The sequence below is a fragment of the Puntigrus tetrazona genome, unplaced genomic scaffold (genome assembly GCF_018831695.1).
Source record: "Puntigrus tetrazona isolate hp1 unplaced genomic scaffold, ASM1883169v1 S000000223, whole genome shotgun sequence".
Taxonomy (NCBI): Eukaryota; Metazoa; Chordata; class Actinopteri; order Cypriniformes; family Cyprinidae; genus Puntigrus; species Puntigrus tetrazona.
In genome coordinates this window covers 1,235,744-1,260,686 of record NW_025047891.1, presented here as the reverse complement: position 1 = coordinate 1,260,686, position 24,943 = coordinate 1,235,744, and the positions used below count along the sequence as shown (strand labels likewise).

Sequence of the window (24,943 nt, the reverse complement as noted above, 5' to 3'; positions counted from 1 at the left end):
TCATATGAATCTTGCCAGAAGGGATTTCTGTTTGTGATTAATGGAGGTCTACCGTGAATTATCTAATACTCAAAGTATTACATATCTTGTGCAAACTTCTAATTTCTGTCTTAACATTAATTACAATTACAATCGTAAAAGATAAGACAAATTATGTCATAACTACCTGCAGTAGTTGTGACAGGAGGCCACGCAGTAATGCGGTAACGAATGAGTGTGAGAGCAGTTCACGGATCGGCCTGACGGAGGTCTCGAGCGCTGCTGCCGGTAATTAGAAATCCTACTACGACCAAGGTGTGGCTTATGCATATTAATTAGGGTGCGGTGACGTCGAGGAGTGGCCTTCCAATGGCGAACGCTGTTGAGTAATATATGCTGACGTTGCTTGGTAACCTTCCAATGCTGACGGTTCATCTCATGAATATTAAGTACTAAGCCGTCAACATACTAGCGTTAGTAATTTCGCACCCGGCCCACCACACACGTATATATATACCGGGGAAAACGAGATATTTTGACCTGTGAATGGACAGCGGAATACAGAGTTGTCATTAGAGAATCGAATTTGCTGGACCTAACGCGGAGGAATGATTTAAGTTACATTTTATACCAACGCAAACCCGAAGGCTCGGTCCAGCCCGGTACTGGTCCGCCTCTCGCCGTCGGTGGTGACTCACGGAGCTCGGGCCGTTGACGGAGCATTGCTGACCGGTCGGATAAATCTACGGAAGGACCGACAGGATTTCAGCATGAAGTTCAAACCGAATCAGACACGGACGTACGACCGGGAAGGATTCAAGCGGCGTGCGGCGTGTCTGTGCTTCAAGAACGAACGGGAGGATGAGGTACGGAGATATTAACGTCGTTATCTAAACCAGACATGATGCTCGCATGATGAATCAGTGTATCAGCACGCACTGACACTTTCACCTGTGGCCTAACCAGAATATATGTGAGCATACAGATATTTGCAGAGGAAATATGTCTATATTGCTTATATAAGAGCTATCAATCAGGTTCTAGTATGCTGTCATGCAATGTCATCTAGTACATCAGTGCTGTGTTTCATCAGGATGAATACCTAGATGCTTGAATTGATTGTGTGACTTGGAACTATGCAGTGCATTAGCATACAATACTGTACATACACAAAACAATTTATGCGTTATACAGACACACCAGACATAGTAGTGTTTACATCTGGAGTGCTGGAGAGAAGTGATCAGTTTGTTTTCGTTAAGTATTCTTAGAAAGTGAAGTTTTTGCAGCATGCACTGCTCATATCACTGCACAGTGTAATTTTAGAGCACATCTGTTCGTTTAATTCTCATCCTGCACTGTAATCTCTGTCACACAACCCTGCGCTGGCCAAAGTCCCACTGATCCTCATTAGTCAAGTAAACCTGTTTCAGCTGCATAATAACTCATTAGAAAAGTGGATCAAACCTTTCGTTCACCATGTCTGTCTATCTGTCTTGTCATTGCACACATGTTCATCCCCTGACACTCTTGATGACTTGAAGGCACTTTAGACTATCGGTCACTGGGCCTCCGTAGTGCAGTTATGCAATAAAAGCACGTCAGACTGCAGCTCTCTGAAACTCCCCCTGTTTATGCATGTATACAGCTGCACCAGGTTCATTCACTTCTGACAAAGGACTGTCATGAAACGACATAAGATTGAACACCCAGTGACACCTTTTGGAATATTGCATTAAAAACAGTTGCGATATTAACTCGTATTTTTTTTTCTTGCTGTAAAGGTTTGTTGCTGAATGTCTTGTATCAGCCCCAAAGAGAGCTGCTTGTTATGAGTTGTTGTGTTTAATGTGTGATTTAATATGTATAGAGACAATAAAAGAGTGAATAAATAGAGTGCAGTCATCTTGTGGTAGACCAGTAAAGCCTTGAGTGTATCTTGTAAATAATTAATCACACCATAAACAACAGCGTTGATGCAAAAAAGTGAATTTTGTGTAAAAAGGAATAATTCATGCTGGAATGAAAATCTGATACAGATGAGTTTGGAGAAATAGCATTTCATCACTTGCTCATCAGTGAATCCTCAGCAGCAATTAGGTGCCATCAAAATGTCCAAACAGCTGATTAGAAACATCACAATAATCCTAACATCTCCAGTCCATCAGTTAACAACATCTTGTGAAGGCAGAAACTGTGTGTTTATGAGTTTGCAAGTTCATAATGTTGCTTCCTCCAGCGACAAAGTCATCTGGTCTGAATCAGAAATATGCATCAAGCACTGTTTACAACCCAAAATAGTTCTGCACAAATATGTGGTTGGATTTTGAGGTGAGGGACAACAGGAGATGGACTTTTTCTTTGAAGGAAGCATTGTTATAAATTATGGACCCATTTGTTTTGTGAACAGAAATGATGGTTCGAAGTTAAAAACGTCTTAATGACAGATTTGTGTTTTACGAACACGCTCCATTTTGCTTTAGAAGACATTAATCGATAGACTGGAGTGGCATGGATTACCTGTGTATAATTGTGATGCTTTTATCAGCAGTTTGGACTGATGGCACCCATTCACTGCAGAGGATCCATTGATGAGCAAATGATGGAATGCTGATTTTCTCTAAATCTGATGAAGAAACAAGCTCAACTACATCTCGAATGGCCTGAAGGTGCCATTTACAGCAAATGTTCATTTTTGGGTGAAAGTTGATTCCTTTTAAGTGGCCGTTTTCAGAGGTTCCTGCTTTTCTATAATCCTTCCACTTCGCTGTATCCAAGTAACCGAAGAGAAGAATCTGAGTTGTTTGAGCTGTGTTGTGGTATTGCTGGTGTAAATCTGGGGTTGCTTCATATCCACTCTGTAGTCTGCACTCATGTCTGCTGATCTCAGAGCAGCTCCACAAATAGTCCTGGCACTACATGCCAACTAAAGACTGATCCACAGTCAGTGCATGTCTGTGTAAGTGAGGGGGAACTCATTTGAAATGGCTGCCCTTTGTGTCGGAGTGAAAGAGGGTGAGCAGGGGGCAGAGGATCAGCGATCGCATGAGTCAAAATCCCTCCCATTCAGCGCACTTCATAGTCTCTGTCTCTCACCACAGTGGCGATCAGCGATGGCGAGACAGCGAGCGTGTTAGCAGAATTTAAACATCATCTTAGGGATCTCATACAAAAGCTCGCAGTTGTTCGAAAACACATGACTATAAAATGCTACAGGTGTCTAAAGCTGTCTAATGTTGCACAATAATGGTTAAATTAATAATCATGATTGTTTTCATTAGAGGAATTTATTTTTGCGTTTCAAAAGAATTTTTGAGGTTCCATCTAAAGCATAAATTAAGAAAACATCAACACATGTGCAAGCTTATTTTTCTACATCATAGTTGATAGAGTAGATAGTTCACCCAAAAAAAGATTATTCGGTTTATTTACTCGCCCTCAAATTTTTTTCAAACCTGTATTAATTTCTTTCTTTTGTTAAACACAAATTAGATATTTTGAAGAATGTGTGTAACCAAACTGTTGGTAACTAAATATAGCCAATGACTTTCATAATATGGAAAAAATACTGCGTAAGTAAATGCCCACAGAAGAACAGGTTTGAGAAAGTACATAATTATAATTTTCTTTTAATTATTTTTGGGTAAATTATCAATTTAAGAGGCTTCCTAGAAATAATTACTAATATTAACTTCCTAAAATTCCTAATATTTATTTAAATAATTCCAAATGTTAATGTTTTCCTATAATAAGCAAAAAAAGCTAGCACAGAGCTAGTATATAACTGCATTTATTCTGCAACTATAATATAGCTGAGATTAATTTTTGGATATTGCATTTTGATATAAGATACTGCATTTTTTTTAAACTTATAATATCAAGACAAGCAAATACATTGATCACTGTTAAAATACAGAACGATTCAAAACGGCTTCATGGTAATAACAAAAATCAATGATGCAGAGGACCAGTAAACATAAGACTAGTTCTAGGAAATCAGGACAAATGTCGGTGCCTTTTAGCATCATGTTTATTAATAAACACAGTTATGTTTTCCTAGAATCTGAGTTATTGTGAACATACAGCTGATTTAGAATAACTGACATGCCACTGCTAAAACAGTCACATGCATACACATTTAGGAAAAATTTCAGCCACACTTTTCACTGTAGTCACCTGACCTTTTATTAAGTGATGATTTTTTTTTTTTTTTTTCTTGTCTGGGTCTATTTGTGGTGTGGTGGTTAAGGCTGGTTAGTTCAACTGAAATGCATTGGTATGTCCTTAAAAAGGACGCTTAACCTCAGGGTTGCTCCAGGGGGTTTGTCCTTATAATAAGTTCATGGTGCTGTGCTGCGGTGACATTGGGTGAAAGTTACAGAAACCGGAAAACTCTGGTCTTGTTTTGACAAAATAAGATTTATAAATATTTTCTTCTTCATCCTGATAGGAAAGACCGTGGTGAGTTTACATGTAAAAAGAAATCATGTCAGATATGTTTGTGCATTTAAATCAGTGTGATACTTCCATGTCTTTGCTCTAGTGTTTAATCATTCTAGTTCTGACTGCTGGATTCTAGTGGCTGTGATTTCATTATATTAATTAGGCAAGGCAAAGTTATTTATTTTATTTTATTTATTTGTTAAACACCTGATGATTCATGTTTGCACCCATTTTGTTTTAATAAGAAAGCATCTGTCAACATGAAATAACATTCAACATTTTCCCATTTTATTACAGCAATAATAAGAATTTCTGAACCAAATAATTGAATTATGTCCATCACAAATGCTAAAAAATAGATTTAGATTTTAAGCTGCCATTTAAGACTATAGAGAAGTGAAAAACGTATTATATATTATTTATTGTTATTTATTATGTATGATTGATTTATTATAATGACGTATTAAAACAAATCAACTTTTGAATATATCATGCACTTACAACTTGTTGTGTGTGTGTGTGTGTGTGTGTGTGTGTAAATCTGTCCAGAATAACAGGTTTTTTTTTACTCTTTTTTTTTTTTTACAGCCATGCAATAAGATACAAAACCCTCAATTTTGAGTCCTGAGTTTATTTTGCCATAATAATCGGCTGACTCTACATTATCCTTCTTTTATTCTTGTTGTTTTGGGTCAATTATGATATGTATATGTTTTCGTGATATTTGACAGGGTGGAATTATGGGACTGTAAATTACTGGTTGTGTTTGAGTGATTCTCAGACCTGTTTGTACAAGAGGTTTCATTGTCATGTACTTTTCTTCAACTGTATGGTGCAGTACTTCATCACACTGTGACAAGAACACAGTCTCATAGTTGTTTTGTAGACTGAGTGGTTGAAAATAAGCTCTATTGTATCTTAAGCTGATAGTCATGTGTGACCAGAACTGGACTAACGTGTTTCAAGACAGTTTTGGGTTAATTACATGTAAACTGAAGAGCTGAGTGTGAGTTTCAGCACACAACCATAAGACGCCACATACATATTCAAATCCTGGATTGAAAGCTTTCTTTTGTGGTTTCTGTAACACAGACTCAGGCAGGATCTCTTTTAAGCAGGTGACCCGTTCCTCGCGGTCAGCTATGCATGCTGCACATCTTAAAAATAACCTCAGTCTGGCCTAGAACAAGGCAGGTGACAGCAAGTGTCATGAACTTGACAGACTCACGTGATGTCACAGTGCCACCATCAATCCCACAATCCTCTTAGTTCAGAACACACCTGAGGGCCGATCGGCAGCTGGAGGATTAGCCAATCAGAGCGCAAGATCCGTCACAATTGCACTTCTGCTGTATCCATCTGTCAGAAGTCTCTTATACCAGGGTAGTTATTATTAGCTAAAACTATTAAACATGTTTAACTATTATCCGATTAAGCTCAAGAAAGCAATGCCAAAGTTGCTGTTTAATGTGTGCCACCTTTACTTGTAATTAATGCTTTATGACGTATACCCTTCTAATGCTCTGTAATATGATATTTTGTTTGCATTTTTTTCTGAAAAGGTTCTCAGACCAGGGATATTACTAACTAAAACTAAAACCATAAAAAAGTTTAATTTAAATAAACTTAACTGAAATAAAAAAACAACCTTTAGGCTTGTGTTCAACCCTTTCAATCAAGTAATTTGTGTCAAAAAATGACACGGTTTCTCCGTTTTTCTAATCCCAATAAATGATTGCAAAGTGTGTTTTGAAGTATCTGTGAAAAATCACCAATAAATCACAACAATCCTATGCTATACCCACTGCCATTCATAAAGCCTACGGTGAAAAGTTCATCTTTTTCGGTTGTGATAAAAGCCTATTGCATGACTATGGGGAAACATGTTTACAGTAAAGCACTTACAATGGAAACTTAGCAGACGAGAAGCTTTAAAAGCAGAAATTTTCTGAGACTCAATCAGTTCTGTGTTTATTCTGCAGGTGTTGTTGGTAAGCAGCAGTCGAAACCCTGATCAGTGGATTGTTCCTGGAGGAGGAATGGAGCCAGAGGAGGAGCCGTGTGGAGCTGCTGTACGGGAGGTCTTTGAGGAGGTGCCACATTGTCTCTTAACAGAATTTCTAGCAGTCAGGATTTTACCAGAGTAATTTACATGACTTTGGACTGTTGTGGAATTGATCTCTATCTCTCTCTCTTTTTCCCTCAGGCTGGAGTAAAGGGTAAATTAGGACGTTTGCTCGGCGTGTTTGAGGTAAGGCTCTTTTCCTGCTCCTGATTGGACGGTTGAGACTCCTGAATGGATGTTTCATGAGATGAGGCGATTACAGTCCCTCATACTGAAAATGTTTATTTTTCAACAACAGCAGAACCAGGACAGGAAACACCGGACGTATGTGTATGTGCTGACGGTCACAGAAACGCTGGATGCCTGGGAGGATTCTGTCAATATTGGTGAGTTTGTATTTGTGTACTGCTTTTTTTGTGATGGGTATCACAAAGGTATTTAGGTCTCAGGGGTCTCCTGATTGTTCGGCTGTTTCCTGGCCGCATGTATATTACACACACAGACTTGTTTCATGATGTTAAGTCTATATGTTTGGGGCCAGTGTTTTTAAAGTTTAAATGATTTTTACAATTTTAGTTAATTAATATATTTATTGGTAATAGAAATGAAAACAGGATGTCCAAAAGCACAATTCAGATACATACAACTGCCTTCTTATCCCTTTTTTTTTTTTTTTAATAAAAAAAAAATTCAGTTCAGTTCAATTTAATTTTATCTTTATAGTAAAAAAAAAAAAAAATACAAAAAGACATTACATATTTATTGGCATTTTCATTCTTTCCTTGCTCCAATAATTAAAATTTCTATGCAATTTATTTCTATTTTATAATTAAATTTAAAACCTAGAAATATTGCAAAAAATGTGAATGATATGGACATTTAAATAAAAACAACTCTATACATATATTTGTATATAGAACTACCTTCCCACTCTCTCCTGCTCCCTAAAATTAAGCTTTAAATTGTAAATTTATTTTATTAGATTTAAAAAAAATTTATTGAATTCATCTCATCTTTATTGCAAAATATTAAAGATAATAAAATGTAATTTAATTTAACTGCACTCCCATCCTGCTACTTCAGTTCAGTTGAACCTTATCTTTATTGCAAAAATATGAAGGATAACAAAAAATCTCTAAAAGCTTATGTGCATTTATTTTAAAAGCCTTCCCATTCCACCCAAATTTAATTTTTCTTTTTTCTTTTCTTTTATTCAATTATGTTATGAAAATGAGAAAATCTCAAAAAAAATTATTACACATTATCTTTAAGTGCTGTCCTATCCTCCATTCAAAATGAAAATTGCAAAAACATGAAACATAACAAGAAAATGTATTTTACTTCAATTTTATTATCAATTTAATTTTTATTTTATTTAATTCCATGTTAAAAGGTAATAACAAAGCACTATTGTATGATAATGATCCATATTTTAAGAAAGTTGTAAGACCCCACAATATATTTATTCATAATATTCTAATATTTACAGTATTTGCAGTGTATTTTGCTCATACTGCAGTATTTTTCCGTAGGCCGGAAGCGTGAGTGGTTTCCTGTTGACGAGGCCATTAAGGTCCTGCAAAGCCACAAACCTGTTCACGCCGAGTACCTGAGACGTCTGCGGATCAGTCGCCCATCTACCACCAACGGCAACCTGCTCCTGTCCCAGACATCACCCAGCACCCTAACACCACTCTTCAGCACTCCGGCATCAGCCACACGCAGATAGGACACACACACACACACACACACACAGTACAACACAAATCAACACTCCTCTGTCTACATGAACCACCCACACACATCTCCAGGGCCTTTATGACCCTCACATCACCTCTTAGGCACCTTTGGGACGTTCTTTAGAGGGACAAACCAAAGTCGTGTGGGATTTCCGGTGAAGAATGCCTTAACCATTTATTTTTGAAGCCGGTTACTGTCGGCTGATCAGTTTTTGTTGTAATGGAATAATAATTATTGACCAGCTTTACAAACCTGTTACATGGAAGTGCACTTCCATTATTCCTCCATTGCACTCACCCACAGAGCTCGACATTCTGGGATTGTGATGTAGGGAATGTCAAATTCATTCCATGCGGCTTATTCAGCGTTTGACCGCTCTGAATTCAGTCCGTTAGCGCTTTTGTGAGCCCAGACTTCCCTTTAAGACTCAGACGAGCCCTTTAAAAGCCCCCTTCACTGCTGCTCCTGAACGGATAACTGGATTCCTGACAGCATCAGAGATTCGGGCGATGAGATTTCTGGGAATTAGCTGGTGAGCAGGAGGGTCGTTAGCTCATTTTATGCTTTGATTAAAACACAAATGTTTGTAAATATACTAAAAGACTGAAGATGACAAATGATATATGATGGTTTTTAACTAAAATGCAAATGTATTAATCTTTTCTGTTCTTAACGGTTTCTTATGAGATCTTTCTTCTGGTGATTTTGAAAAGAACAGAACTGTGAATTTTGTGAGAGAAAAGAAAGATACTAACAGGTAAATCTCATGGAACTGGTCAAGAACATGCACAGGTCATATTTCAGTACAAAAAAAAAATGTTATATATATAAATGAAAGATGAAGCAGCCTATTTATGACACATTTCATAATATTGTTATTACTATAGTGCACAGATAATTATGTATTATTTAAACTATGTTGTATTTATATATTGTGGTATTCGTTTTACTACCCTTAATTCATGCTTATTTAATCAATTAAAAAAATACTGTATTACAGTAATTTAAAATCTATTCAGTTTAACAACTAAAAATGGGAGCTAAGATCACAAAATTAAAAATTTGTTATAACTGAAATAGGCTGAAAATACAGACATTTTCCTTATTCAAAAATATGTATGTGTGTGCATATATATACACATTTTAAGGAAAAAATCCATCTAAATGGTCATTGAAATAGGCTATATAAAAATATAATATTAAATTTCAAAGTATAATATGAAATATGAGCTGTAAATGTTTTGTGAGATTAAGTCAAATGAGTTTTTGGCACCAGCAAAGCCTTGAGTATCTGTCAGATGTGAGGATTGGGTGCCTTTTTCCTCTTTTAAAATGTTAACAACACATTGTACTGTCATTGTTTTTGTTTTGTTTTGTTTGAAACACTGATGAATATTTGTGGATGGATGCTGCTCTGAATGCATTTCTCCAGTGGCTGTGAGTGGCCTGATCTCAGATCTGCTGTAATCACATTGAACCCCGACACGTCACTCCAGCTCATGTTTAGGTTTGCGTGTGCTGCGTATGTGTTTTTATATGTGAAAACAAACAGGTCAGTGCCAGTCGTTCAACTGGATTGAGTGGATGTACAAATAACGCTTTCCTTTAGATCGCACAGAGATGTGAAGTGTCAACAGCAAAACGAACTAACCAAATGTACATTTCCTAAAACATTGGGACTATGTCCTTTAGTAAAACAACAGCAGTGTTATGGTGAAGTTATTCACCACACGAGGTGTACAGTCTAATACTTTGGGCTTTTACAATGAATTCTGATACTTTGTGAGGCATGAACCGTAAACTGCAATAGGCCTGAGGAGTGTTTTGGTAGGTTTGCCAGTCAGACTAACTGTCTCTTACCTGTTCTGAGATGCCAACGGGTCCACAGTTTCTGTATGTTTACTGTAATCTGTACAGATGTTCATAATGGATAATTTTTATTTGTCAATAAAGATTGTACCACAAGGAAAAAATGTGAATTGTGACATTTTCCAATGAAACATAAGACAAATAATGTCATCTTAAAACCTTACAGAGTATAATAATAATAATAATAATAATATAATATATATATATATATATATATATATATATATATATATATATATATATATATATATATATATATATATATATATGTATGTGTGTGTGTGTGTGTGTGTATGCATGTGTGTACATATCCTTAATTCATGCAGTATTTTAAATAATTACTTATTTACGTTATATATAATATATATAATATATAATTGATAATTATATTATTTAGAAATGATCAGCTTGAACACAATACCAGTTGTGAGTCCAACTGATTTAACTTTCTTTTTTTACAGTAATGAATAACAATTGTAGAGAATGAATGCCTTATTCTCGTTTTTGATCCTATTTGCAACTTATGCAACAGTAATAAAACAATAAAATACATATAAAAATAAATGAGTTTGTCATCATTTCTAGAAAAAAAGATAAAACTAGTGCCATATTGTTGCTTTTTACAGTGATTTGCAAAAATAATGTATTAATGTATTATGGTTTTACTGTAGTAAAATTAAGTAGTATTTTGGCGGGAACTATTATTACCATGGGAAATTGGTGTAAGCTCTGTGGTAGCGGAACCAAATGTTATCGCGCTGTAGCTCACCGGAAGTCTGTGAGTGTAACACAAAGTTCCCCAGCAGACAGCTGTGCGGGGCCCATGTGGATCTGGCAGACCGGAGCGAAACAGCGGCTTAAAAATCACCGAATCAAGCCGATCTTTCACGCTAATGCGAGCTCTTTAGGTCATCCGTGTCTGTGAACTAGTGAAGATGCTGAAGGAGGGGTTAGACGGGCAGCTTACAGTGCTTTATAATGCGGTCGCCGGTGAGTGTGACAGTAATGATGAGAGACACAGCAGATCTGCATCATACACTCATCTGGACAATGCACACAATTATGCATGAAAGATCTCTCTTAGTCACATGTTGGGATATGGTTGTATTGTCATGCTCTACCGCTGAGCGGAAATTATGAAGGCACGGGAACAAATGGCCACTCTTTCTTACACCAAACTTATTTACGTTTTGTTTTGGATTGATTTTAATTTATGTTTAGAGACGGTTTTTTCTATAACAGGCAAAATAAAGTGAAAACAAAGTGCAAAGTAATCTTCTGGTGAAAAACGGACATATGTCATTTAGAGTAAATGTATTTACTTGAATGGACTGTGTTTATACAATAATGGTGGTTGTGGAGGAAAAAAAAAATATTCCTTATTCCTCAAGTTACAAATAGCATGAGAGTGGTTTATCTTCAGCGTGTACAGCTTACTAGCTTATTCTATCTATCTAGCTATATATATATATATATATATATATATATATATATATATATATATATATATATATATATATATATATATAAGTCAATATGTTTATATGTTGCATATATATAGTATATCCTGTAGTAGTTAACATTTGAAGTGAAGTGGATCAAAACCTTTCAACAAAGTTATCCTAAAAACAATATGCGTTCTAGTCTTAGGAAGACTTTGAGTAACTTTTTTGAGATATAAAAACGTGTGTTTCTGAAATGGATTTCTGCCTTGTGTCTTTGTCTTAGCCTCAGTGCAGGTTCAGGTTGAGCCTGTGGGTCGCTGGTTCGAGGCGTTTTTGAAGCGTAGGAGTAGAAATGTGTCGGCTTCATTTCAAGAGCTAGAGGAAGAGGAGGAGCTGTCTGAGGAAGAGGAGGATGAGGGGCTGCAGCTGGAGGAGTATCCCATGCTAAAGACACTGGACCCCAAAGACTGGAAGGTATGTGTAGAGACATGTCTCTGTGTCAGAGCCCTGTGAACGGAGTCTGTGAACTGAATGTATTGATATGTGTTTCTCTTGATGTTGCAGAACCAAGATCACTATGCTGTTTTAGGTCTCGCACACATCCGGTACAAAGCTACCCAGAAACAGATCAAAGCTGCTCGTAAGTTTGACTTTTAGTGATTTGCATGTTTTAAAATCTTTGTACAATACTAGTTTGAACTTCTTTCATAAACATTAAATTGTATCTCCACAGATAAAGCCATGGTCCTCAAACATCACCCAGACAAACGGAAAGCAGCCGGAGAGCAGATTACGGAGGGCGATAATGATTATTTCACTTGCATAACAAAAGGTTTGGAATTTATTGCTTTATTATAAGTGAAATAAAGGCGTTTGCGTTTGAAGATCGGGTCTTTTACCTGCTCTCGTACGATGCAGCGATGGAGATCCTGTCAGATCCTGTGAAGCGAAGAGCGTTTGACAGCGTGGACCCCACTTTTGACAACATGGTTCCTTCAAAAGCAGAAGGCAAAGAAAACTTCTTTGCGGTGTTTGCGCCGGTGTTTGAGAGGAACAGCAGGTAAACGCCTCTCATGACTGATTCAGATGATTCTGGTTTGGTGCTGGATATCATGCCGCTGTACTTCTCTCAATCAGATGGTCTTCTAAAAAACACACCCCGAGTCTGGGAGCCGGGGACGCGTCTTTTGAAGAGGTGGATAATTTCTATTCCTTTTGGTGAGTAAAATAGCTCATTTAATTTATAACTAATGCTGGAAGAAAACACATTTACATGTCTGTTCCTTTTTGTTGTTCTGAAGGTACAACTTCGACTCGTGGAGAGAATTTTCATATTTAGATGAAGAGGAAAAGGAAAAAGCTGAATGGTGAGTAATACTTGGATATATATCAATACTATAGAGATATAGGATATATATATACTATACTATATATCATTGGTTTTGATTAAGTATTTTGTAAAATTGTAATTATTACTTCATGTAGATATTATTTTTAGCAAACTAAACCATACATGTATGTGTATATCTGTGTGTATATGTATATGTGTGTGTATATACATGTATATGTGTGTGTGTATATATATTTATGTATGTTTTAGTTTGTTAACGGTAATAATTAGGTAATTATTAGTTATTAGGCTAGATGTCCTTGGCATCTAGCAACTTTATCTAACCTTTTATTTCATTTATATACTCACACACACACACACATTAAAGTGGTTTACTTTTTACCAACCCTACACCTAAACCTACCCCTTACAGGTAACTACTGCCATTTTTAGATATTCAAAAATGTAATGCTGTATGTTTTATAAGCTTGCTTCCTCATGGGGACCTAAAAAATGTCACATGGTCAAAATTTACTGGTATTCCTATCCTTGTGGGGACATTTGGTCCCATAACGTGATAAATACGTTATATATATATATTCATTTTATATAAAATATAAAAAAAATGTATTTGATTTTGCTGTGTGTTTCTCTCAGTCGAGATGAGAGGAGGTGGATTGAGAAACAGAACCGAGCCTCTCGAGCTCAGAGAAAGAAGGAAGAGATGAATAGGATACGGACGCTTGTTGGTAAGTTTGAGGTCAGACACAGAGATCAGTGATCTTCCTGTGAGCGTCTGTGTGAATGTGTGTGACGTGATGTGATGCAGACACGGCCTACAACTGTGACCCGCGAATAAAGAAATTCAAAGAGGAGGAGAAAGCCAGGAAAGAGTCGGAGAAGAAGGCTAAAGTAGAGGCGAAGAAACGAGAGCAGGAGGAGAAAGAGCGGGTCAGTGCCACTGAACACTCACTGAACATAAAACATAAATATTTTCAGTTTTTAATATATTTGATTAAGCTGTAAATGACCAAATATCAAGAGATTACATCTGTGTGTAATATTTTATGTGTATGTATAAATGCAAAACATACAATTAAAGCAGAAAAATAACATTTATACATTAATAATCATAATACGTTAAAAATGTGTTATATAAATAAGTACAATAAATAATTATTTGTTTTTTTATTATTGCAAATGTTATGTAATATTTGTGTTCTATAGTTTTGTTTTCTTATTGTAACTAATATTTTTAATATATATATATATATAATAAAGCTTAACTGAAATAAACAGATATTAAACTTGCTAGATGCCAAGGCAATATTTGTCATTTTAATTAAGTTTCTTGATGTACAAAAGTAAAAAAAACAAACAACCTACAGTCAAAACGTGCTGTACAGGATATTTAAGTAAATTAGTCACTTTAATCTGTTGTGTGTAATGTCTGTGTGGTACTCTGAGTTCTCTCTCACAGTTTTATGTGTGCAGGCACGTCAGGCGGAAGAGGAGGCAGTGCGGGTTCAGAGGGAGAAGGAGGAGGAGGCGGCCCGACAGGCAGCACAGCAGGCCAAGAAGGAGAAAGAAGCCCAGAAGAAGGCCATCAAGAAAGAGCGGCAGAAGCTCAGGACCACTTGCAAGGTGGGAAACCCTCCGTACGATATCATACATTCAGCTCTCTGAAAGCTTCCGACGCTCATCTCTGTCTCTGCTTCTCTCAGACTCACAACTACTTCACAGAGAGTGAAGCCGACAGCGTCAGGATGATGGAGGAGGTGGAGAAACTCTGTGACCGCTTAGAGCTGACCAGGTACAGCTTGGAAATACAGTGTGTGACACTGGAGCCAAAACCAGTCATACGTGGCACGGTTTTAGCCAACAATGCACTCATTACAACTTGGGCGATATTTTGAAGTTCTTGCACTTGTGTCTTATGACTGGCTTTGTGGTCCAGGGTCATATGTTGGTGTTTTACTGAGTTGATTTTCTGAAACACAGCTGCATGAGGGAAAAAACATTTTTTGGTTTGATTTGTAGTTTGCAGACGCTGAATGAAGCTTTGGCCTCTGGGAATAAAGAGCAGAGTAAAGCGGCTCTGGAGAAACGGGTTAGAAGCACAAACCACTCAAAACCACACTATTAACCCTGTTTGCATTAAGTTATTAATCTGTGTATGTGCACATACTGTTGTTCTGTATGATTTTTAAATGTTTTAACAAGGCTGTGTTTATTTGATATATTAATATACAGTAAAAACAATTTAAATATTATTACAATTTCAAATAACTGTTTTTCTGTGAGTATGAAGTAAAATGTAATTTATTTCTGTGAAGTGCAGCTGAATTGTCAGCATCATTACTCCAGTCTTCAGTGTCACATGAACCTTCAGAAATATACTGATTCTAATATACTGATTTGCTGCTTGAGACATTTGTTTATCAATATTGAAAACGGTTGTGCTGCCCAATATTATTATTATTATTTTTGGATGAATAGAAACTTTCAAATAACAGCATTTATTAGAAACCTAAACAATAATTTTAATTCTTATAATTTTTTAAATATTAATAATAATACAATAGACAGACCTTAATATTTTAATTAATATTATAATATTTGTAAAAGCTGAATACCAAAGCTATGTTATATTATGTTATGTTATATTATATTATATGAAACTGACAAAAAAGGAATAATAAAAGTAAGGTACATTTTTAAAAAGGTGCCAAGTAATATTACTAAAAAGTATTTGAATTAAATATATATATTTTTTTAAATAAGTATTATGAACAGTTACAAATTCAAAATATATTATATCATATGTGTAAAACATATACATCCTAATGTTTTTTTTATGTATTATTTTTTAAATATTAATTATTTAAAATATATTATTATTAATGTTTTTAGTTTTTTTTTTTTTTTAAGCAACATTATAAATTACTGCTATTTTTGGTAAATGCTGATTGGTCCTGTAGGTTGCTCCGAGGTGTTTCTGTGGTTGAAGCCTCGTCTGTGTGTTTCAGGTGCAGGAGGTGAACGTCCAGATGCAGAAGGAGAAGGAGGTGGAGATGCAGGCGCAGCAGGCGGCCCGCGGGGCTGAGCACACCAGCTCAGGAGGAGGAGGGCCCAATAACAGAGGCTGGAACGAGGAAGATCTGCAGCTGCTCATCAAAGCAGTCAACCTGTTTCCCGCCGGAACCAACGCCAGGTGAGTCTTCATGTAAACCACCTGCCAGATCTCAGACCGTACAGGTGATCCGATGTTTCTGACGGAGGTGTGCTGTGATTGGACAGGTGGGAGGTGATCGCCAACTACATGAACCAGCACTCCAGCAGCGGCATAAGGAGAACCGCCAAAGACGTCATCAATAAAGCAAAGACACTGCAGAAGCTGGGTGGGTCACGGCGCTCTGGGTTCATGCTGTATGCCAGATTGAAGTGTTATGGCTAATTAGCTTGCTTTCTTGATGGCAGATCCTCACCAGAAAGACGAGATTAACCGAAAGGCCTTTGAGAAGTTCAAGAAGGAGCATTCGGCTGTTCCTCCGACTGTAGACAACGCAATGCCATCAGAGAGATTTGATGGTAGGTCACATGATGATTGCCAGTTCGTGAGTCTTGATAGGGTTGAATTAGAATCGGGTTGCAAGTAAATAATAATAAATTAAAATAATACATGTAAAATAAGAAAGATATTTTCTATTAAATTAATAAATAATATTAATATTAATTAATGTTTATATTAGTACAATTCTCATATCTTAATATTACTTAATAGTATTATTATTATTATTATTAGCATATTCTTCTTCTTCTTATTATAACAATAACACACACTTTTATTATAGTGGAAGATAGTATAATAAGCATTTTATTACTAATAAAATGTAAAATGGTAATCATAATATTAATAATAATCATAATATAGTTATTTTTAGAACACACTTTTATAATGGAAGTAATTTAATAATACAATTTTTGTATTTTTATAAATAATACTAAATAAAAAAAATACTTGTAATAATAGTATTTCTCTGACACTTTTATTATAATGCAAACTAATAAATCATAATTTATGATTTCGCTAGTTATTGAAATTTTTACACAAGCTCAAGCCAAGAGAATGTCTAATAGGACAGTATTTTCCATTTTGGGGTGGAGTATCCTCGTAAGTACTTTCATCTGGTAACCAAACACCATGTAAGATACCATTAAATAAATTAAAATGTTTTCAGAATAAATGACCAATAGGCAAATATTGGAGAGAAGCATATATTGTGATCATGATTAAAATACGACTTGTCGTCATCACAAACAGCCCCATTATGAACACTCATCCAAATGTTTCCTCCAGCTGTTAGTGAGTCCAACCCCTCACCCTGGACTACAGAGGAGCAGAAGCTGCTGGAGCAGGCGCTGAAGACGTACCCAGTGAACACACCGGAGCGCTGGGAGAAGATCTCCGACACCGTGCCTGGACGCTCCAAGAAAGACTGCATGAAGAGATACAAGGTTTGATCTTCTGCATCGTTAGTCATCACAAACTGACAGACTTGTGCCACACACGCACAAAAGAAAAACTTTTTTTTTTTTCTTCCCCTAATTAAACATGGTATAATTGTTTACATATAGCGTTGCCCAAAAATTAATATACAGAAGAAAGACCCGAGCAACAACATTGAGGTACAATTAGAAGGTGCTAAGTGTATAATAAAATAAGATCTTTTCAAAATTAAAGTATTAAATTTCATAATAATGATACTGAAAACATTAATGAATGAATGACATTTAAAAACGTAAAATATAGAAATGTATTAGAAATATATTTAAGCAAAATTGAAACTTTATTATATATTATACAGAACAACAAATGACATTGAATAAAAATAAAATTCATTAAGGTAGAATTAGAAATATGCTAATTAAAATGTTCTAAATCATAATACAAATAATAATTATTATACAAGTATATTATAAAACAAGAATAGATCTGTAAAATAATTACATCTATATATTTTTTTTTCTTTCTGTAAATAAAAAACTATTTTTTTTTTAAACAAAAACTTTTACAACATGTAAGAACTTATTAGCAACAAGAGGAATAATTGACTCTGGGCTGTTGTATTATTAGAAAAATACTGCACACCTGAGGTGGTGGGTTTGCATTATTTTTCTAATTTAACAGCCCAGAGTCAATTATTCCTTACTTGTATTATAATGTCTGTAATTCTTAAATCTTGTTAATCTTAGAATGAGGTGATTACATTTTCTTTAATATTTAAAAATACCTGAATCATACTAATAAAATGTGTGTAACATACTTTTAATGCAAGCTGATTAATAAGCTAGAATTAGAACAGGGTCATTAAAAAATATATTTTGTACAAATTATTTAAAATCATAATTATAATAAATGTTAATGTTATTCCTGTAACACAAACACATTCTTATTGTAATGCTCACTGATTAATAATATAGATTTAGAAGGTGCTATGCAATTAGTGTAAATGTTTTTACTCTTTTGTGTAATATTTTAATATTTATCAGTATTAATGTTTAGCGTTATTAATAACACATAAATTGGTGTCTTCATATTAAAATAATGCGTCTAACACACTTTAATAATAATGTAAACCCTGATCTCTACGTCCCGGTGTTGATGTGTTTCTGCAGGAGCTGGTGGAGATGATAAAGGCTAAGAAAGCCGCCCAGGAGCAGGTCAGCGCTAAAAACAAGAAATGACAAACATGCCGCAGGGAAAGAAAACACACACAAACACACACAACATGGTCTTTTAACTTTATTGTGTTGTTCCTTATTTTATAATAAAACATGAACGTGAAAAAAAGCACACATTAAATTCTCTTGTTTTTGTCTTATTGACTATCAATGCGCAGACGCTGTACTGCTTCTCTTCCTCACGGCCGTAACCAATGCATGCCGCTGCAGATGCCATTATAGTCCGGGAGCTGCTCGATTGGACCTGCAAACCATAAGTATTTTGTTATTAGTCGCAGAAAGCAGCGTTTCCCGTCTCTCTGCTCTCTTTCTGGTCCTGGAGTGACTGGTTATGAAGACACTCCAGGACCAGAGCTGGGAAAGCAGCAGATATTACAGACAACATATGAATACTCACCAACGGCTGCTATAGCAGGAGCTTTATTATAGATGTATTTCATACACACGTCTTTGATGGTTGTGGCGTCTATGGCCTGAGAGAAAGACAAGCAGCAGCATTGAAACACACAAGTAAGTTTGTCCTGTGGACAGAAGGCCGTTTCGACGTTTACGGGGTGAGTCTGTGAATATTAATGCTGTCCAAATCATAAATGTCAGTGTTTTTCCTCCCAATAATAATGTTAATTTTTAAATATTATAATATACATTAATGTTAGGGCTTAAACAATTAACTTTACCAGGCAAGAAAATTGTTGTGCCAAATATCAAGCTTATGTAAATGTAGGGAAAAACCATTTTTGTCAATAGCAGAATTTTTCCCTTAATTTAACTTTAAAAGTTTTGTTGCATTTTACAAATATAAACCATAGCAGGTGATTTTCAGTTTTTAAATATAAATAGGATAAGCATCCATCATTAAAAAACCCTACTACATTTAAAATCAAATAATCTGATATTTCTCTATTGTTAAACGAAATATTAATAAACTATAAATAAACATGTTTGCAGGATCTTAAAAGTCACTTCAAACTTAATGCAAAAATATTTTTACAATAGTCCCCATGAGAAACAGTTGCTGTCTAAAAGCGATAGATGCTTTTGAATGTGGGTGAGATAGCAGGTCAAAGGTCAGCTTGTTCCTCACATCTATTCTGGCCTCCAGCTCGTGCAGAGGAATCCTGCGGCTGTAACACAGCATCTGCCGGCCGATGTCCTCACAGATGGGAGTGGATCCTACATAAGACAAAACAACAACTCATTTGAATACTTCATTCTGTATATCTAACCCTCCAAAAATTCACCCTTCCACAAATTAAGTTCCTACATTCAAGTTAAAAATTTGTTGTCATTTTTGTGCAGTGAATGCAAAATAAGTCTAACATTTGTACCAAGCTTTTTGATACATTTTCCATAAAACTAGACGACATATTTTTGCATATAATTTTCATTAGAAACCAATGCAAAAAGCATGTTTTGCAGTATGATCAGAAGATATAGTAAAAATGATTTCCATATTCTAGTTTTGTCTGTTTGCTGTCTGTAAAATAAAAATAATGGAGACCCCTTGGAAGTTGTATTTTCACTTACTAATGCAACTCATTTTGTTCTCCTTAAACCTTTCCATTCATCAGTTGGTCTTAAAAAGGTCCTCTGTGTCATGTGCCGCTGTTCTTACCATCCAGGTGAAGCAGCATGTTTGTCTTCAGCAGGTTTTTGGCTCGGTTCACCTCGCTCTCGGTCACGCTCGTACACAGAGACATCCTAAAGGAAACCAGGGGGTTAGCGCTCAACTTTCAGCTCGACAGAAAGCCCGGTGAACGTGGTGCTCTCACCATTCCAGTTGCGTGAAGCGTATCATGTCGCTGACGGTTCCCGGTTCACACACCATGTAAAGCCCCCACAGGCCTGTGTCTGTGTAGCACGTGTTGAAAGACTGGAAGCTGTGGCACAGGTTGCCCTGACACGCCATCTGTGCCAGCTTGCTGGACAAGTTCTGATGGAAAACAGCTGTGGTTAGATGGGTTTTGCGTGTTTTTCAGTGTAACGGTTTATCAAAAGCGTCTCCTACCATGCCGCCGCCGAGCGACCGATCCCAGTTCCCGATGAGTGTATTGGCCACCATAAGCGGGATGGTGTCTGGATGAGACCAGCCCACGGCCTCCACAGCGATGGCTATATGAGCCAGAGGCATCTTGTCATCTCGCACACGGATCTTTGAAATAATTCGAGAGCAGAACTCGAGGTAAGTGCCTGTATTATGCTGGTTCATTTAGTGTGCCTGTAAATGTGATCCCTAAAATTAGCTATTTTCACCAATAGAAAACCACTGTTTGTAGTCCTACCACTATTGGTGAAAGCAAATGTAAATAGAGACATTTATTAAAATGTAAAAACTAGTTAAATTAACAAAAAGCACATAATTCACTCTTCAACTGCAACAAAAGAATTTCAGCCTAGTTGTATAGTGTTCAGAATCGTGTAACAGACATATGCAAATGATTGCATAATGTTTTTTATATTCAGACAAAACTAATAAAATACATATTTTTTAATTACATAATTCCCTCTATTAAAAAACTATTTTAATCCAATGTTTTGGAAATGTATGCAAATGAGTGCATATAATTTATATAACTGTATAATTGTTTGTATATTTAAACATAACATTTAAGGAAACTTAATTTGCTCTAATGACCATGCATTTCCAAAAAAGCAGGATAGTCATCATCTTTGTTTGAATTTAAAAAAATATATTTAAGTTAAAATTACTAAATGGAAATAAAAACTGAAATAAAAATGAACTTTAACAATATTTAACAAAAGCCCCTCTGTAAAATCCTTTAACTGTAATATGTAAACAAAATGCATTTTAAACCTGGCTTTACCAGTTTGTGACTGTGCCAGCTGACCAATCAGAGCAGACTTGGCTTTTCAGAAAGGTGGGGTTTAATAAAACAAACTGAAACTACTTTGAAATGAGGTGTGCAGTAATGTACTGTATTAGAAAAATAATTTTGAACTTTAAATTGTATTCTAGTAGTTGCTGAAAATGAAATTCAGATCTTGTAAATGAGCAGAATATTGCACTTTACTAATCCCGCCTCAATTTGCAAAGTATTTTCAATAATACACTTATAATAGAAGTAAATCTGATTACTGTCAACACGATTTTAACACAAAAGAATGAATCTAAAGTACTTTCTATCATAACTGATTGGTTGTCACAAGAGCTTGATTAAACGTGCCTATGTGTGATGAATTCTGACTGTGTTGTGTAAATGTAATGATGTAATAGTCCGTTCACCTCACTGCCGGTGAAATGGCACGGCAGTAAAGCCTCTCCGCTGTATCTGGCTGGCAGCTTTCCAAAATGAAATTTTGCCAAATCAATAAGCTCATTATGTGACACTCCTGAAAGACAGAGAAACAGCACTGAGGTATTAATGGTCAAACTCTGAGCCAGTAACAGATAAACAAACAATTAAACCAAAGGAAGTGACGAACACATTCAGTGAATCTGATTCACAGTGTTTTCTGCTGCTTTACCTCCGGCTGCAGCTAATACAATCCGAGGCCCTTTGTAGTGTGTTGTGATGTATTCCACCAGATCCCCTCGATTTATAGTTCTGCAGAACATCAGAACGTAGGAACAGCTTAAGGCAAGACACTACATTAGAATAAAATTTTTTAAAAGCACTTCTCAATTCTGAGAATTTTGCAAATTCTGCTTCTATAACACTTACATTACTTCTCCAAAATAAGAGTTAGATTACAATCTAAGCCTATAGATCTGTAGATTTTAGGGGTGTGACGAGAAGAGATTTTTAGACTTTTTAAAATAAATCTTAAATGATAAAAATATATAGGGACAATTTTTCTCAAAATACTAACATTTACTAAGACTATTTAACAAAAATTACTACTATTTTTAATATTACAATTAATTACTAATTTGAAAAAAAAACAAAAAAACTTTAATACTAATATTAAAAAAAAAAAAAAAAAACATTGACTTTTCCTGTTAATGACCTTCGTTGGTGACCAGTCACTTGTCTGCCAAGTTCTGTTGTTGTTTTTTGTTCTTTTAGGGTAAAAAATATAATAATAATAATAATAATAATAATAATAATAATAATAATAACAACATCAACAAAATTAAACTATTTTTAGCCTGCCTTAATGTATGCAAATAAGGCACATTTAGATAGAATGATCAAAATCATTTGAATATTAAAACATAACATTTCAGAAAACCTGCAATACAAAGCAACTGTCATATGATTTATTATTTATCTTTTTTTATATCCCTGTTCATCTTTGGTGTCTTAACGAGTGACACATACTTGATGTTCTCTGTAGGCCCCAGGATAGTTCTCCCGAGAGGTGTTTCCTGATAGGCTGTAGCGTGCAGGTAATCAAAGACCACTTCCTGCAGGTTGGTCTCCACTTCCTGCATCTCTCTGAGAATGACGCCCCGCTCTCGCTCGATCTCAGCCTCTCCCAGCATGCTGTTCTGAATAATGTCCGCCAGGATTTCCACCGCTGCCAACAGAGACAGTTACAGCACAGCCATAATGCTTTTCTGTCCATCGTGACAAGTTTGTATCTAATGGTTTACCTCTGGGCAGGTCTTTGGAGAAAGCTTTAGCGTAGTACACTGTCTGCTCTCTGGAGGTATACGCGTTCAGGTGAGCTCCCATGTTCTCGATCTCCAGCTCCAGGTCCAGCTGCGATCTCTTCCTGGTGCCCTGAAACACAGCCAGATTTGGTGCTTTCTATTCTAAACTATTTTAGTATTCAGATATATGTTTTAAAGCTTCTCATACCTTGAAAGCCATGTGCTCCAGGAAGTGGGCTGTACCGTTATTGCGCTCATTTTCATACCGGCTTCCGGCATCAATCCATAGACCAACCTGCATCATGTGATTAGAAGAGGGAAAACTTAGGAAAACTATTTTTTCCCAGTCATCTCAATGGAAAAATTTGGTTGACCTGAATTCTCCAAATTTAGATTTAGAAGGTAAATTCTGTAATATTTTACTTTCTCTCACAAAACGTTTTACCCCAATTATACTTAATGCTGTTTTGTTTATTATTATTATTGACAACTGTTTTTCATTACTTATTTTTTATTAGTTAATATTTATATCAGCTAATTTTGTATAGTTTGTACCTAATGAGGTTTTTATATAAATATAAATAAATTAAATTATTAATAAAATAAAATAATTAAAATGAAAAACTTCTAAGCCAAGGCAAAGTTTGAGTTAAAACACCTAAATAAAATAAAAGTGAAAATCAATGTAAATTAAGCATAAATAGAATAAAATGAACAAAACTACTACATGACAACAATGCTAAAATACCACTTTTAAGGTAAAAATTAGGTAAAAATTCATTGCTGATCATCACATCTAGTAACACATTTTGATACAAAGACCATGTAAACATGTATTTTGTGTTATTCTTTTGTTGTCTTTTTGCCTGTAAATGTTAATTGTCTTAATTTGCATGTTTGTCTGTACAAAAAGACACTTAAAATTGACTTTGTGACCCATGAAAATCGACATGAAAAATAAATCACCCCAATAAAATTGTCACCCTAATTTTAACGGTCGATTAGCACCTCTGATGAAACACCTGAAGCTGATTTAGAGAACTCACCGTGCACGTGGACAGGCCAGAGTTTTCAGATGCCACCCTGAGCCCGTTATCTAGGGTCGTGACCTCTGTCTCAGGTACGTTTAAAACCACCTGACTGACAGCCTGAGTGGATCTGGTCTGAAATACAGATTTCATCATGCTTTAAATCACACCGCATAACCTCAACAGGATATAAAAGGTAAACATCTAAGAGACCTTGAGTAACTTGCTGATAAAAAGAAACGTTTTCGCAAAGTCATGTTGTTATCAAGTACGTTTTCATCACTGAGACACACAAACCATGCCAGTCTCAATACAACAGTTTTAAATGATTACCAAAACGTGGTTTCCAATATTTCGTCAGTTCTAAATCATATTAATGATGTGTTTGTAATCTCTCACCCTGTTAATGGTTCTTGTGTTCAATAAATTCTTTAAAAAGTGTCTCCCCGCTGCGCCGAAACGCTGCACGGACGCCGCCATGCTGTTTAGATGACGCTTTGAAAGACGCGCTCGGATTGGATGGAGACCAATGTTTACGTCATGCGTTATCCAACGTGCTCGTGGCAGAGACTATCAATTATCCTTTTAGAAAAATAATCATTTAGGTCACATGAAGAATTAGTTTCAGCCCAACCACCACTTGATCTATTAATTTTTACACGTTGTGTCGAAATGTGAAACTACACGATCACGTTTACAAGATTAAAAACACCATAAATTCACTCATATGACCAGCAGGTG

The 24,943-nt window shown here is 35.7% G+C and overlaps 3 protein-coding genes across 4 annotated transcripts; 2 read left to right on the top strand and 1 right to left on the bottom strand.

Annotated features, from left to right (window-relative positions):
• The first annotated feature begins 429 nt into the window (after positions 1-429).
• nudt4b (nudix (nucleoside diphosphate linked moiety X)-type motif 4b) lies at positions 430-8,236 on the top strand. Of its 2 annotated transcripts, none has more exons than XM_043230705.1 (5): positions 430-845; positions 6,405-6,515; positions 6,629-6,673; positions 6,789-6,873; positions 8,020-8,236. In XM_043230705.1, exons 1-5 carry the CDS (start codon positions 750-752, stop codon positions 8,214-8,216), a joined length of 534 nt encoding a protein of 177 aa, XP_043086640.1. In that variant the 5' UTR covers positions 430-749; the 3' UTR covers positions 8,217-8,236. The 2 variants fall into 2 exon arrangements, with proteins under 2 accessions (XP_043086640.1, XP_043086639.1); XM_043230704.1 differs by having other exon boundaries at positions 435-845; positions 6,786-6,873.
• A 2,636-nt stretch (positions 8,237-10,872) lies between these two features.
• Positions 10,873-18,737, top strand: dnajc2 (DnaJ (Hsp40) homolog, subfamily C, member 2). Its single transcript, XM_043230698.1, has 17 exons — positions 10,873-11,086; positions 11,825-12,015; positions 12,106-12,181; positions 12,275-12,373; positions 12,460-12,601; positions 12,679-12,759; positions 12,843-12,908; positions 13,529-13,620; positions 13,701-13,822; positions 14,366-14,515; positions 14,596-14,684; positions 14,912-14,981; positions 15,901-16,085; positions 16,172-16,272; positions 16,352-16,462; positions 17,232-17,389; positions 18,551-18,737. The coding sequence occupies exons 1-17, from the start codon at positions 11,032-11,034 to the stop codon at positions 18,617-18,619; spliced, it is 1,857 nt and encodes a 618-aa protein (XP_043086633.1). The 5' UTR covers positions 10,873-11,031; the 3' UTR covers positions 18,620-18,737.
• On the bottom strand, positions 18,665-24,753 carry pmpcb (peptidase, mitochondrial processing subunit beta). The gene is made up of 13 exons (XM_043230701.1): positions 24,602-24,753; positions 24,221-24,337; positions 23,383-23,469; positions 23,175-23,304; positions 22,900-23,098; positions 22,103-22,182; positions 21,861-21,967; positions 20,625-20,768; positions 20,389-20,549; positions 20,232-20,317; positions 19,701-19,789; positions 19,014-19,089; positions 18,665-18,860 (listed from the first exon to the last, which is right to left on the bottom strand). Exons 1-13 carry the CDS (start codon positions 24,680-24,682, stop codon positions 18,796-18,798), a joined length of 1,422 nt encoding a protein of 473 aa, XP_043086636.1. The 5' UTR covers positions 24,683-24,753; the 3' UTR covers positions 18,665-18,795.
• Between the last annotated feature and the right edge of the window lie 190 nt (positions 24,754-24,943).